This window comes from Camellia sinensis, chromosome 3 (assembly GCF_055761805.1).
Source record: "Camellia sinensis isolate YWXY chromosome 3, ASM5576180v1, whole genome shotgun sequence".
NCBI classification, from domain to species: Eukaryota; Viridiplantae; Streptophyta; class Magnoliopsida; order Ericales; family Theaceae; genus Camellia; species Camellia sinensis.
The window spans coordinates 197,126,393-197,141,656 of NC_138963.1; the positions used below are offsets into that span (position 1 = coordinate 197,126,393).

General features: G+C 34.5%; 1 protein-coding gene across 17 annotated transcripts; it reads left to right on the top strand.

Annotated features, from left to right (window-relative positions):
- The first annotated feature begins 5,277 nt into the window (after positions 1 to 5,277).
- On the top strand, positions 5,278 to 14,975 carry LOC114298900 (serine carboxypeptidase-like 45). Of its 17 annotated transcripts, none has more exons than XR_014365078.1 (8): positions 5,278 to 5,855; positions 5,952 to 6,053; positions 7,307 to 7,379; positions 7,840 to 7,931; positions 8,077 to 8,104; positions 9,100 to 9,163; positions 13,383 to 13,487; positions 14,640 to 14,673. XR_014365078.1 is itself a non-coding variant. In XM_082921854.1 (7 exons), exons 3-7 carry the CDS (start codon positions 7,365 to 7,367, stop codon positions 14,733 to 14,735), a joined length of 339 nt encoding a protein of 112 aa, XP_082777980.1. In that variant the 5' UTR covers positions 5,278 to 5,855; positions 5,952 to 6,053; positions 7,307 to 7,364; the 3' UTR covers positions 14,736 to 14,975. The 17 variants fall into 17 exon arrangements, 6 of the variants coding, with proteins under 6 accessions (XP_082777980.1, XP_082777975.1, XP_082777979.1 ...); XR_014365077.1 differs by having other exon boundaries at positions 9,110 to 9,163; XR_014365080.1 differs by lacking the exon at positions 14,640 to 14,673 and adding an exon at positions 12,371 to 12,439 and having other exon boundaries at positions 13,383 to 13,407.
- The last annotated feature ends 289 nt before the right edge of the window (positions 14,976 to 15,264 follow it).

The window sequence follows — 15,264 nt, forward strand, 5'->3', positions numbered from 1 at the left end:
GTTTAATAATTCTTTTTTTTCATTTATTTATTTTATTATGGAAAAAATGTGATGTGATTGTAATTTGTTCAATGACTCTTTTTTTTAATATGATTGTTGTAATTAGTTCAATGATTTTTTTTAATGTTATTTAATCTTTTTATTTACTATTTTAATTTTATTTTTAATATGATTGAAGTTAGATAAACATAAACACTCACAAAGGAAAAAAATGTGATTATAGTTAGTTCAATGGTTCTTTTTTTTTTTTTTTAATGTGATTGTAGTTAGTCAATGGTTTTTTTTTCATTTTTTTATTTTTTTATTATGAGAAAAATGTGATGTGATTGTAGTTTGTTCAATGATTCTTTTTTTGAATATGATTTAATCTTTTATTTATTGTTTTAATGGGTTTTCTTTACAATTATTTATAAAAAAATATGATTGTAGTTAGATAGCATAAAAATAATTGTCATTTGATTTGATTTGATTTTTTTTCTGATTTGATTTTTAAAGTACCAATTATGGATAGTGATTAGATTGTATTTTGAAAAAAAAAATTTAATTGATTTTTTTAACTCACTTTGTTTTTTGAAAAAAAAATATTGTGTTTTTTTAACTATCAATTCACTTAATTTGTGATTTGATTTTTAACTCACTGTGTTTTTTGAAAAACAAAATGGATTGTACTCATTAGGGTCACATAATACACCAATTATTGATGATGATTAGATTGTATTTTGACAAAAAAAATTGTAATTGATCTTTTTAACTCACTGTGTTTTTTGAAAAATAAATTATTGTGTTTTTTAATTATTAATTGACTTAATTTGTGATTGATTTTTTTAATTATTGATGATGATTAGATAGCATTAAAAAATTGTGATTTGTATGATTGAAGTTATCTGCTTTTGTTTATAATTTTATTTTTTAATATGATTGAAGTTAGATATGTGTTGTTCATTAATTATAATACTAACTATAATGTTGACAAGGCAGAAATGCTAATGGAAGGCCCACAACAATTTGGATTTTAGTCATTTTTTGTTTTATTTATTCAGTGAATTTCAAACAAATGTAATAAATTCTTATTTTTATTACTTTAATTATGCAATGTCAATATTTTCTTTTAAAATTACATATATTTTATGCTAACAATTTAAAAATATGTTTGACATAACTATGAATGATTTTTTTTTTTTTTTTTAAATTTAATCCCGTGCATAGCACGGGTGATATGCTAGTATATATATAAGCAAATGTAGTATGCTCTTAAAATTCTCCAAAACTCCAATACTAATATCTCAGGGGTTTTCTCTCCTACGTGACACTTCTTGGAATCTCTCTACCTCATTTTTCTAATTTTCAATTTTCAATTTTCAATTTTTTTTAATATAATAAAAACAATGATTCTAGCTTTTTACCTCTGCTAAATAAAATTAAATAAAAATAAAAAATATAACCAAGAGATGAAAAGAAAAAATGAAGAAGCAAAAAATAAAAGGATAAAACCCCACATAGTTATCCATTACCTCTTTCTAAAACAAACTTACAAAAATAATAATAATAATAATAATCAAGAGATGAAAAGAAAAAAAAAGAAGCAATAAATAATCCTTATCTCTTTGCTAAAAAACTTTAAATAATAATAATAATAACCAAGAGATAAAAAGAACAAAAAATAGAAGGATAAAAATCCCATATAGTTATTCTTATCTCTCTTCTAAAAAAATATAAAAAATCTCCTCTCACGTTCTTCTTCCATCTCTATAAATAGTTGTATTATTCTCGCTAAAATGAAACTAAAAACGGTGGGGGAAAAAACTCACTGCCCTTGCTCTCTGTTACAACAATATGAATACTTCTCTATATCTTTCTAAAAAAAACTTAAGCTCAAAACCTGTTCATCTACAATTTACTTAGCCTTCGTTTGGGAAGTGTGTTGGCTTTTTGGCTTTTTTGGCTATTTTAGCCTGGGCTAAAAAGCTTGGTTTGGGAAGGGCTTTTTGGCTTTTTGGCTTTTTTGATTTTTTTTGTGAGAGAAGAAAGTAATGATTATAGGTTGGATGTGATGTTTTGTTTGTTATGGCTAAAATAGCCTATTTTGTTTTTTGTGGCTAAAATAGCCAAAAAAACCTGAAAAAGCCCTTGCCAAACACAAGCTTATAGAGATATGGTATGTCACCAAAATTCTAAAGGTTTTGTTGTCTTTTACTTTAATTTGTTTTCATTAATTAATCCATAGATAAGTTAAAAGTTGATTTTTTTTATTCTCTAACATTTTTCAAGTATGTGTTTTATGTTTTTATTTTGTGTTAATATTGAATCACTTTTTAAAGATCACACAATCATTTCTCCATTTTCATAATGTTTTCTTTTTCAAAGATTTTGAAAAAAAAAAAAAAAAGAAGCAATGGCAGTGTTGTAGTTATCATCCCAAGAAGTTTGACATTGAGGGTCATGTAAAAAGTAAGAAGAGGGATGATGATGATGATGATGATGATGATGAAGATGATGATGATGAAGTAGATGGAAAAGTAGAGAATATGAGAATTCGAATTAATGTGCAAAATTGATTCTTTATGTGTAAGAAGCTGATATTTTTTTAATTTTTTATTTGTATTATTTTTAAATTTAAACGTTTATTTGGTTATTACTATTTTTTTTTTTGAATTTTGTTCAATTATGATTGTATTTATACATTATTTAATTAAATAAAAACCAAAATTATAAGGTATGCACGGGAATCTCCTGGAAGAAGAGTTTTAGAAGCTCCAAACTTCAAACTAAATTTGTTAATTTTTTTTCAAAATTTTAATCAATGAGTTTTGAAAGCATAAAAATTTCAAATTAAAATTTTCAATTTTTAATTACCTAAAAAATCTATTTTTTAGTTCCTTTTACTACAAGAATTTACACTTTTAGCGACCACTTTCCGTGACCAATATAAAAGTTGGAAGCTAAAAGCTACCTTTTGGTGACCATATATGAGTTGGTCGCAGAAGGTCATATTTTAGCGACCAAAAAATGAGTTGGTTGTAGAAAGTGGTATGGTTTTGGCGACCAACTACAAATTTGGTCGCGGAAGGTCACATTTTAGCGATCAGAAAATAAGTTGGTTGTGGAATTGGCGACCAAAAGTTTGGTCGGCAAAAACTTATTTTTAGCGACAAAAAATATTTTAGTTGCCATATATTGAGTTTTGACTACTAAAACAATGTAGTCGCCGAATGGAAAATAAAAATTTACTTTTTATCTTTTCGCGACCAAAATTTTGGTCGCTGAAAAACTTATTTTTAGCGACTAAAAATATTTTAGTTGCCGTATATTGAGTTTTGTCTACTAAAACTATTTAGTCGCCGAATGGAAAATAAAAAATTATTTTTTATCTTTGGTGACCAAATTTTGGTTGCCAAAAACTTATTTTTTAGCGGCGAAAAATATTTTAGTCGCCGTATATTGAGTTTCGGCTACTAAAACTATTTAGTTGCCGAATGGAAAATAAAAAAATTATTTTTTATCTTTGGCGAACAAAAAAAAATTAGTCGTCATATATTTATTTTTTCCGATCAAAAAAAAGTTAGTCGCCAAATTAATATTTTTTGGCGACTAATATTTTAGTCGCAGTTAATTAAGCTTTGGCTACAACAAAATTTTAGTCACCACTTATTAACATTTGCCGACCAAAAACTACTTTTGTCGCCAAAGGTGTAAAAATTTTAGAGGGAAACCATTCAATATTGTCCCTGCTTATTCTCTATTTAAACAAATCAGATTGTTCTCTCTCTTACACAGATTGGGCTTACTGTTACTGCGGTTGACTTGATCTGTGCGTTGAAAATTGAATTTTGCTCTGTTTCTTATTATGCATTTCTTTTGATGGAATTGATGGAATCTGAAGTACAAGAAAATACACAATTGCCGACTAAAAATATTCTGGTCGTTAAAAATTGACATTTGCCGATCAAAAAAAATTTCATAGCTAAAACTTGACACTATAACCGACTAAAAATATTTTGTTGCCAAAAAGTGATTTTTAGTGACCAATTTACTATTTTTGTCGCAAAAAAATTTCATTCGGCGACAAAAAAAAAGTGGGAATGAAAAACTTTTAGCGACTAAAATATTTTGGTCGCAAATAATAGCATTTGCCGACCAAAAACCAATTTTGTCACCAAAGGTGTGAAAATTTTAGATCCCCCGCCTGTTCTCTGTTTAAATCAATCAGATTGTTCTCTCATTCATATAGATTCTCCTTCACCACCAAACCTCACCCCACCCCACCCCACCCCACCCCACCTCACCCCACCCCACCTCACCTCACTATCAACGTTGCCGTCCGCCGTTCTCGCCTCTCCACTATTACCACTGTATGTTGCACTTTAGGCCCTTTTCTTATACGCAAGCCGTAGCCCCTTTTCTTATGCATTGTTCCTTCGATGTTGTCTCTCTTGATATCATTCTCTCTGTTTCAAGCTCTCTCCGTTGCCATGGTGATTTGAAGAACAAGAGCGGTATGAATCTCTCTCTCTCACACACACAATCTCTTTCTCTTTCTTAATCTACCTATAAATACTTATAAGTGTCAAAAGTTGTGGAATTGGCAACCAAAAATTATATTAGTCGGGAAAAGTACAAGATTTAGCTACTAATTCTTTTTAGTTGGGGTATATTGATTATTGACGACTAAAAATATTTTAGTTGCTAAAAATTGCACAATTGGCGACAAATTTTTTTTAGTCGCTGTATAGTTAGTTTTGGTTACTAAAATTATTTAGTTGCTGAACGAAAAATAAAAAATTACATTTTATCTTTGACGACTAAAATTTTGGTCGCCAAAAAATTATTTTCAGTTACTAAATTATGTTTTAGTCGCTGTACAGTTAGTTTTGGCTACCAAAATTATTTAGTCGCTGAATGAAAAATAAAAAATTACATTTTATCTTTGGCAACCAAAAATTTGGTCGCCAAAAATTTATTTTCAGCAACTAAAATATGTTTTAATCGTTGTACATTTAGTTTTGGCTACTGAAATTATTTAGTCGCCGAATGAAAAATAAAAATTTTAATTTTATCTTTGGCAATCAAAAATTTGGTGGCCAAAAATTTATTTTCAACGACTAAAAAATATTTTTGTCACCAAAACACTAAAATATTTTGAGGAAGTCATTTCAAATGATTTATAAAATTAATTGGCAACGAAATTTATTTTTAGTCGCCAAAAGTGTGAAAATTTTAGAGGGAAATAACACCCGCCTGTTCTCTGTTTAAACAAAAACAGATTGTTCACTTTCTAACACAGATTTTCCTTCATAACCAAACCTCATCTCTCTTTAAACCCATTCCTCTCCCTCTTTAAAATACGCAGAGCAGAACCACCGCCTCTCCTTCCCTACGGCGACGCGCCTCCTCCTCACCTACTTTGCCACTAGAACCACCGTCTCTCCCTACATCTTCTATTTCATCTCTCTCTCTCTCTCTCTCTCACACACACACACACACACACAGTTCTGATCATAAAACCCTAGCCGATGGTGCGAGATACGGCGGCGTCAACCATGTTCCGGCGTAGGTCTGACAACCGTAGACCGAGATTTGAGTCGATCCACACAAATCTGTGAGTGATCCACACAGATTGCAGATCCACACCCCATCTCTGTTACAGCTAATTACCCTTTCCATGGAAGTAGTAGAGTCTTCTTCTTCATCTTCCCTTTCTGCATCGGACATAATTCATCAACTACCTGGCCAACCCCAAGTCAGTTACCAGCAATTTTCTGGGTATGTGACCGTTGATGCCAAGAAACAGAAAGCTCTGGTTCTTGAAGCTGAATCAAATCTGGCTTCCAAGCCTCTTGTTATCTGGTTAAATGGCGGTACTCCAACTTCTTACTTCCTCATACACACCCACATTATGGGTATTTAGTTTTAATTTTAATTTTTTAAAATTTTGATTTTGATTTTGGTGGCAGGGCTTGGTTGTTCTTCATTGGGGGTTGGGGCATTCTCTGAAAATGGACCGTTTAGGCCTAGTGGGAAGGCACTGGTCAGGAATGAATATAGCTGGAACAGAGGTACTATACTATACTATACTTTATGAAAAATCTAGAAATCCCTTAGATGTTGATTTGTGATTATGTATCAATTTTAAGCAGAATATAACAATCCCAATCAAACAATCAAGAAAAAGAGACACAACGATTTTACGTGGAAAAACCATAATTGGACACCTCCAACTGTGATAAAAAAACCACGGGCAACAGCCACAAAAACAATCTCCTAAGAAGATTTAAAGGAATTACACAGGTATACTCTCAATTACCTAGCGAATCCACGCCTAATTGAACCAACCTCTATGTGCCTCTTCCAACCCGTCTTCACCTTGGAATTGTTTTTACGATGAGCCACTCCGGAATCCACCAAAGCTTCAGGCTCGAATTCTTCAGAATCCACCGAAAAACAACTCTCTCTTTTGTAGAACAAACAAACCTTTGATGTACTCTCTTTAAACCATGAGTTGAATACTCAATAAAATATCAAAAAAAACTAACAAAATATCTCCAGATATAAGCCTTAGAATCCAAAAAGAAGATCTGGAGGACTTCAGGAGTAGTCTAGTTTTGGGAGAAAGCCAACTACTTATAGAAAACCAAAAGTAATCCTAGATTTGGAAGAAAACCCAATCCTTATTGAAATCCGAAAAACTGTGTTCGCGCGGTCCGCTCGAGCGCCCAACATCCCGCTCGAGCGTCTTCAGCAAAATATGCGCATGGTATAACAGAAGTCCGCTCGAGCTCTAGAGAATCCGCTCGAGCGCGAAATCACATAGCTTAGTACTTTTACAGGCGATCAAAACTGCTGGAACCAGGGATTCTCCGCTCGAGCGGGGGAATGTCCGCTCGAGCGGATAGGCAACTTTGAAGACAATTTTCCATTTTGCTTCGGGGCGCTGCCCCTCGACCCCACCTGGGCACTGCGCCAAACCCACCAAGGGGCGCTGCCCCCTGGACCCCCGCGAGCTGACCGGGCAGCTCAATCCCCGTCATAAATCAGCGAAGTGGCAATCTTGAAAGCATTAGCATCACAAACTTCTCTGAAAGGTACAATTCGGGTTGGATTCGCATCTAAAAACTCATAACCTCACTGAAATAAAAGTGCAAAAATAAATACAACTGAAAAGAGTTTTGTCAAACGGGATTGCCAAGAATAAAAACCTAACACTTTATATATACCCTTACAAGTTATATAGATGATTTGGCTTCTAAGAATTGATTTCATGTGATTGTGTGCTTATTGATCCACAAAAACAAATATGTTGTATTTGGAGACACCAATTGGAGTTGGGTTCTCTTACTCATCTGGTTCTTCCTCCTATGCGGCTGTAAATGACAAAATCACAGGTATGTTTGTCCAATTTTACCCACATTTTCCTAACTTTCTTTAATTTTCTTGAAATTGTTTTCTAAAAACATTTATCTTCTTTCTATGCTCAAAAAACTCATCTGGTTCTTCCTCCTATGCGGCTGTAAATGACAAAATCACAGGTATGTTTGTCCAATTTTACCCACATTTTCCTAACTTTCTTTAATTTTCTTGAAATTGTTTTCTAAAAACATTTATCTTCTTTCTATGCTCAAAATACAGTCAACTTGTTCTTCTTCTTTTACACTTTTCATTGTTTAGTAATAAGAATCCTATAATGGTTTAGTACTGAATACTATGTAAACTTTTCACTTTTTTGTCATTTTTATGTTTACTGTTTTTGTTTTCTTTTTGGGGGTTGAAAAAAGTCCCACTTTATACACCGCCTTGGAATTTTAGAACTTTAAATCTAATTGTCTGAAATTTTTTGTATTATAGCTGGGACAATCTAATTTTCTTGCACAAATGGTTTGTTAAATTCCCACAATATAGAAACACAAGTTTGTTCATTACGGGAGAAAGCTATGCTGGTAATTTCTTTTCACTCAAAACAATTTAGTTTTTCCAACTAGAAAACGATTAAGATTAAGAGTTGAGGACTGACACTTACTTTTTCTTTGCTTCCACACCTCATCTTTGTCTTGATGGTCGTGTTACTGGTGGTGGCATTGCTAGTTTGTTAATTGCTGCTAGCCCAATCCAAGTAAGAATTTATCTACATATATACACTTGTGATTCTTACTTTCAATTGCATACTAATTATGATAATTGAGCACTGTTCTGCTAGATGTTAAATAAGATGGTGAATCATTATGTGGAGTGATTGTAGCATGCTATGAGAAACCAAGGTTCTGCTTGGATTAATGCATTTCAAATGAAGAGATTTCAGATTAAACTTTATAAAAATATGGGAGTGTTGATTATTATATATAGATTGACAAAAGGGGAAGATGGAGTAGAGTAAGAAAACAAAAATTTAATTGTAAATTACCCAATAAGAAAATAATAGAAAAGAGAGAGAAGAGAAAAATAGTCATTTCTGAGTAGAGTAATGAAATTCTCTCTACTCCAGTCCTATGGTAAAAATATTTTATGTTTCCTTCCTTCCTGGATCAAAAAGATGTGCTTTGGACCCAGTTTATAATTTTTGTGCACGTCTTTATAATAAGTCGTTAATAGCTTCAAGATGATGCCAACCATTCTGTCATGTACAAACTTCGGTTGGCAATTTATTTGGTTCAGGTATGAAGCTTTTCTTAAGGTTTCAACATTTTGAATATTATATAAACAACTAAATTAAAAAGTCATCTTGTGGCTTCTTACTCACAGTGCTTGTGTTCACATTTAACTAGTAGTGTCTTCACATCAAATCACGGAACTACATGGTGTTTGACATTATGAAAAATTCCTGTAGTGTTGATTGTTTCTTTTTCCATTTTTAATTGTGTGCATTCATATCTGGAAATCATAAGATTTTTTTCTATTAATTTGCCTTGTGATTGCAACATCTGCCTAAAAGTGCTAGGATATTTAACTAGGGACAATTACTTGACAGTTGGTCAGTGGAAAAAAATTACAAAATTAATAAAAAAAAGTTTATAATATTGATTATTGATGTGTATAATGTTTTTTACTTTTTGGTAAATAAGTGTAACTGACACAATGTCAGTGTAATTCTCCCATTTAACTAAATTTCAGTTTCTTATAGACACCACAAGAGTTGCAGAATGAGAATGTTCCCCCTCATCTTATCCCTCGCAAGGTAATTTTCCTCTCACGACATGTAGTCTCTGTTAAAATCCACCTACTCTCCACCTACTTCACCCACTTAAACCTACTCCACTAAACCTAACCCACTACACCACTACCACCTCACCTACTCCACTAAACCTAACCCACTACACCACTACCACCTCCACTTCACCTACTCCTTACCTACTACACACTCACCCTCTTCTATATATAGGAATCATGAATCATTGTAATATAAATCAATAAACATCAATCAATAATACATAAATTTTTACATGGTATCAGAACAAGGTTAACACCTTAGTATTTCTCGCTTCACCGGCGGGCGGCAACCTCGCCTTGGCCGCCCGCCGGACCTCAACCTATTCCGTTTATTTTCTACACATACCTTGACTTCTTCAACATTTTCTTACACCCCTCCTCCGCTATGTCGGCGGCGGCACCCGCATCATCGTCTAGCCTCTATCGCCGTTCACCTTGCCTCTCACATATTCGTGGTTGTACTCTTACTCGTCGTCGTCGTTGGCGTTTCTGGCGCTGCTTTTCTGCTCGTCACTACTGTTTTTTTTCCCGATTTGCTCTCTCTCTCTTAGCCATGGATTTGGGTGTGGGGTGTAGAGCTGTGGCTCTGTTGTTGGTAGCCATGTTTGCTGGCTTGAAGGTTTCAATGGCAGCAGTGTACAAGGTTGGGGACTCCGCTGGTTGAACCATCATTGGGAATATTGATTACAAGGCCTGGGCTGCTTCCAAGACGTTTCATGTTGGAGATGTCATCATTTTCGAATACAATTTTCAATGTCACGTGTTGCAAGTGCCCCACAAAGAATACCAAGCCTGCAGAAGTGTAAGACAGTAACATGCATCTTCACATACAGCTTGGGTAATGTGTAACTATCAAAAGCACAAGTTTCTTGGACATCCCTCTCTCTCTCTCTCCATGGACCCAACATCATCATCATGCACCCACTTTATCTCCCTCTCTCTCATCTTTTCCCACTTTCAAACCCACTTTAATCATATCTCTCCTTTCTCTTAATTTATTCCATCCACAAATATTTTTCTCTATTTTCTTTATCCATTATTTTCTTTTATTTTATTTTTCTTATTAAACAAAACAACACCACAAAATAACACCAACAACATTCCACAACCTTGTCATTTTATTCATATCAGGGGATCAACCCCGATCACACTTGTACATCAAAAAAAAAAAAAAAAAAAAAAAAAAAAATCCACACAAACAAAAACAAAACTACCACACCCACAGTGGGATTTTTCTTCTCTACTCAGCCGCTGGTCTTTTCTTCTTGCCTCCGTCCTGGGTGGTCCTTGCCGGTGTTGCCTCCGTGCTTCCTAGACCACCAAGCAAGTTGCCTCCTCCCTGCTCCTCCACTACAGCATACGGTGGACCTCCAAATCGGAACATCACGGTGGCCTTCCGCTTCAGCTCCTTATTTTCCGCCTTTAGCACACTTAACTCTGCTCGCGCATCCTTATACATGCGTTGGAGCAGAGCCAGTTGGGCGTTTAACTGCTGCACCTCATTTGTCCTACTCTGCAGCCGGTTCGACAAATTTGTAACCGCAGTCATGGTTTCCACACATGACTTCAATGTATACTGATTGGCCTCCACATCCGACTGCACTGCCATTCTTTGCTCCACCGACCGCATCGGAAAGTTCAACGGAGCAAAACCAGAGGTGTTTGGTTGAGGTTCACGGGCCTCCGCACCAGTTATCTCTCTTGTTGACTCGTTGAGGTCAGGAAAGAGAGTGAGTAGACCACGGGATGAAGATGCCATATTCTGGGTAGCTGAACGAGAAGAAGAGGCTATGTTTTTTGGGTTGCTGAATGTTTCAGCGAAATAGCAATTTCAGACTGATAATGTTCGGAAGGGGAGTGTTTCAAGATTTGCAGCTCTTAGAGGCAATCTCTCAGAAAAACGAATATCTCTCTCAGAAAATGAAGAGTTTTTCAGAAGTTTTTTCCCAGGTTTTTTTGTCTTCGCTTCTGCCTCAAGCACAGCCTCCGCATTGGTTTATATCGACACTGACGACGCGGCCGACACGCCAGTCTGTCGCTCACGTGCCTCGCCGCGTCTCCGGCTCACCTTTTGATGGCTCGACGCTTTCTGTCGGGCACGACTTTTGATGAAGTGGGCGCGCCTTTTGAGGGCGCAACTTTTGATGGCACGTTTTTTTATGGATTGGGCACGCCTTTTGATGGCACGCCTTTTTATGGATTGGGCACGCCTTTTGATGGCACGCCTTTTGAAAGATTGGGCACACCTTTTGAGAGTGCGACTTTTTAGGGGTCCGACAAGACTCTGTAAACTGTCCCGACATTGATTCCGGTTAGCTCCTTCATGGGTCCGACAAGACTCTGTAAACTGTCCCGACATTGATTCCGGTTAGCTCCTTTATGGGTCCGACAAGACTCTGTAAACTGTCCCGACATTGATTCCGGTTAGTTTCTACAAGGGTCCAGCAAGACTCCGTAAACTGTCACAACAACTGTCACAACAGTGTCTGTTACAACGGTCCGACATGACCCCGTAAACTGTCTTCTACATCGGTCCGACATGACCCCATAAACTGTCTTCTACATCGGTCTGACACGACCACACAGTGTCTGCTACAACGGTCCGACATGACCCCATAAACTGTCTTCTACATCGGTCTGACACCGCCATCCAGTGTCCTCTACACCGTTATGACACCACCATATAGTGTCCTCTACATGGTTATGACACCCCCATACAGTGTCCTCTACAACGTTATGACACCACCATCCAGTGTCTTCACCAATGGTCTGACACGACCATACAGTGTCTCTTATCCTCTTTTATTTTTATGTATTTTCTTGTTTTGTTACTCTCTCCAAACTCAAGTTGGTTAGTTCCTATCCCCCTTGAGTTTGCGGGGGCTATTAAAATCCACCTACTCTCCACCTACTTCACCCACTTAAACCTACTCCACTAAACCTAACTCACTACACCACTACCACCTCACCTACTCCACTAAACCTAACCCACTACACCACTACCACCTCCACTTCACCTGCTCCTTACCTACTACACACTCACCCTCTTCTATATATAGGAATCATGAATCATTGTAATATAAATCAATAAACATCAATCAATAATACATAAATTTTTACAGTCTCTTACTTTCCGTTGAAAGTATGTTCCTAATATTCATATTGTCTTTCACAGACCTTCTTTGGCAATCGGCCTTCTTTTAGCCTTCTGCTTCTATCATTAAATGCTTATAATAATGGACAGGTGAGGTCTAGTCTCACCTTTTTGTGCTTTCATGAAATAGTTTGTGCATGTTGCTAATCATCGGAGGTTTTGAGAGTTCAAATTTGTTCAAAACGCCCCTTGTCTTTATAGCCCATTTAGTGGTCTGAAATTCCCAGATGTCCATTGAGGTTACATGCATAATGTACATAGAATCTCTGTTAAAATTGAAAAGATGATCATGCTTGTTTTGATAGTGACCAAATCCAGAAGTTTTGTAGTGAGAATCTTACAACAAATTATAATCTTATAATCTTATAACAAATTATAATCTTGTAGTGAGACTATTATAACAAATCTAGACGTTGCCAGATGTCCACTAGTTTTCAAGGAAGGTCCGTGAATATTAGAATCTTATAACAAATTATGCCTTTTTTATGGCATTCTATACAGTGAATTCTGTAATTTACTGATCTACAATTTATTATAAGTATTTTCTGGCTGCACTCTATTAAGTTAGTAAACAGAGAATTTGTTAAAAAAAGACTTCATATTTTCTAGAATTATTTAGGTTATGTTTGGATCGTGAATTTGGATAGGAATTTGAAAGGGAAAGGAAAAGGTGAGGGAAACAGAGAAACATGTGGGTGGTTCTTTAGGACTTGAAAATTGTAGAGTTGGTGGGACTCTGGTTCTGTATTAGGACTTGAAAATATAAATTAATATATTTTAGTTGTGTGCACTCAAGTTAATTATTAGCTGTCACTGCATTAATCCGTAATCCTATAAGAATAAGGCATCCTTGACTCTTTAAAACCTGGTAATCATTTTCACATTATGATTTTGTATACAAATGTTTTGTCATTTTTTTTTTTTTTGGAATTTTTTCTTAACATGGAAATGTTATTTTTTTTTCTTTTAGTTTTGGTGCAAGGAAATTGATTAGATTTATCTCACATTCATCATCATTTCATGTTAACATTAGGAATGGTGTGAAAAACAAATGGAATTCTCTCTACTGTTTGGCAAACCAGAAAAGACTAAAGCAATGAAAGCTGGTATTGCTCGCCATGCAGTACTTGAGGAAGAGGTATGCTTATGAACTCTAAAGTAGATATCATTTAAATTATTTGATATTCTTAGTTTATCCCGAAAATTATAGAATTCTTTCATGTGAGCATACTCTTTGTTGACTATGACTATCAAAATTCTTATCTATGCTTGTAAAATAGTTTTTTTCTGAGATCATTCCATCATCTTCTTGACGAATTTATTTTAACTATGACAGTTAGTTTAGTTGTTTTCTATCATTGAAATCTTGTTAGAAAATTTTCTTGCAACAGAAGTAACTTTTCAAGATGGAAAATACTTTTTATGAACAGAATGGTACCAAGATTTAGAGTCTGTGTGAGGTTACACCTTTTTTTGTTTTTGAAAAGTTCTGATAGAATTTAGCTTTTATATCTTTTGCCTTGCATAATAAATATGGTCATGGAGCTGCTCGGGATTTTCTATAGATGGTATTTGGATTGAGTAGTTTTGATTTGAGCTTGGAAATCAAGTTTGATGCTGGAATTATTGAGGATATGGATTTTGGTGAAACCATTGTTGGATTTTATGACCGAAGTACATGGACTTGAAATAACAAGTGAGTGACCTAGGCCTAGATCATAACAGTCACCTAGGCCTAGATTAAACAAACTTGTGAGAGCAAGCGGCGCATCGATAGGATATACGGTTAGAGATATAGACAAAAAAATGTGAGAGAAAAAGGAAAAAACGAGCCGTATGGGGGCGAAAATTGGAAATAGCACCCAAACAGCCCCAAGATCATCACAGTCACATCGGCCTAGATTAAACACATTTGTGAGAGCAACAAAACATCACTTTTTCCACAATTCCTGAAATAGTAACAAAAACAAACATTTCTGTAGAGAACAATAAAAAAAAGCCTTATTTGAGTAAAGACCACAAATGAAAAAGTCTGGGGATATGGTTGGTATTAAAACTAGACGACAAACATTGCAAATGATGATATTGATAGAATTGTAGTGTTGATTGGATATATACATATGAATGTTGTTTTATTTATAAAATAGTATTGATAGTCATTTAATTTGTTCATATTACCTTTACTTTTCTTTGACATTTTTCATTTTTTGTCCAATTTTATAATCATTTGATGTGAAAATATTTTCATAAAAAAAGTACCTGACAATATTTTTGTTTTTCGTTGGTATAGATGGATGAACTCATACATGAAGCTGAATTGTACAGGATTAGTTGGCACTTGTTACATTTTTTAAAGGATTATATATTTTTGGATAGATGTGTATAGAAAATATTTGGATAGACTAGTAGTTATATTTTTAGATAGATGAGCATGGATTAAAATTTACAATATAATAACAAGTACTTGTTATGTTTTAAATTTTTTATGCTAGATAGATGTGAATTGGATGATTATATAGATTACATGACTTTTAATTGAATGGTTATGTAGTTTGGAATTACTTGTGGATGGAAACTTATAATAATTGATGACTTTAATTAAACAGATTAAGGATTTGATGATTTATGTATTTTGTTGGATATTCATGATTCAGTTGATTTTGTTGGTTTAAATGATTCTTGCAAATTACAGGTTATATTGAATGGATTTGATGGATTATTATATTTTGATAAACAAAAAGAATTGAATTGGCGACTAAAAATTGGTTTTGTTTTCCCTCTTTTGGTGACCAAGTGATTAGTCGGGAAAGATGAGTAATATTTTTGCCGACTAAAGTTGTTAGTTGGTGTATGGCCACTCACATTTGGGGACCAAAATGTTGGTCGGCAAAAGGGTATATTTGGCAACTAAATAA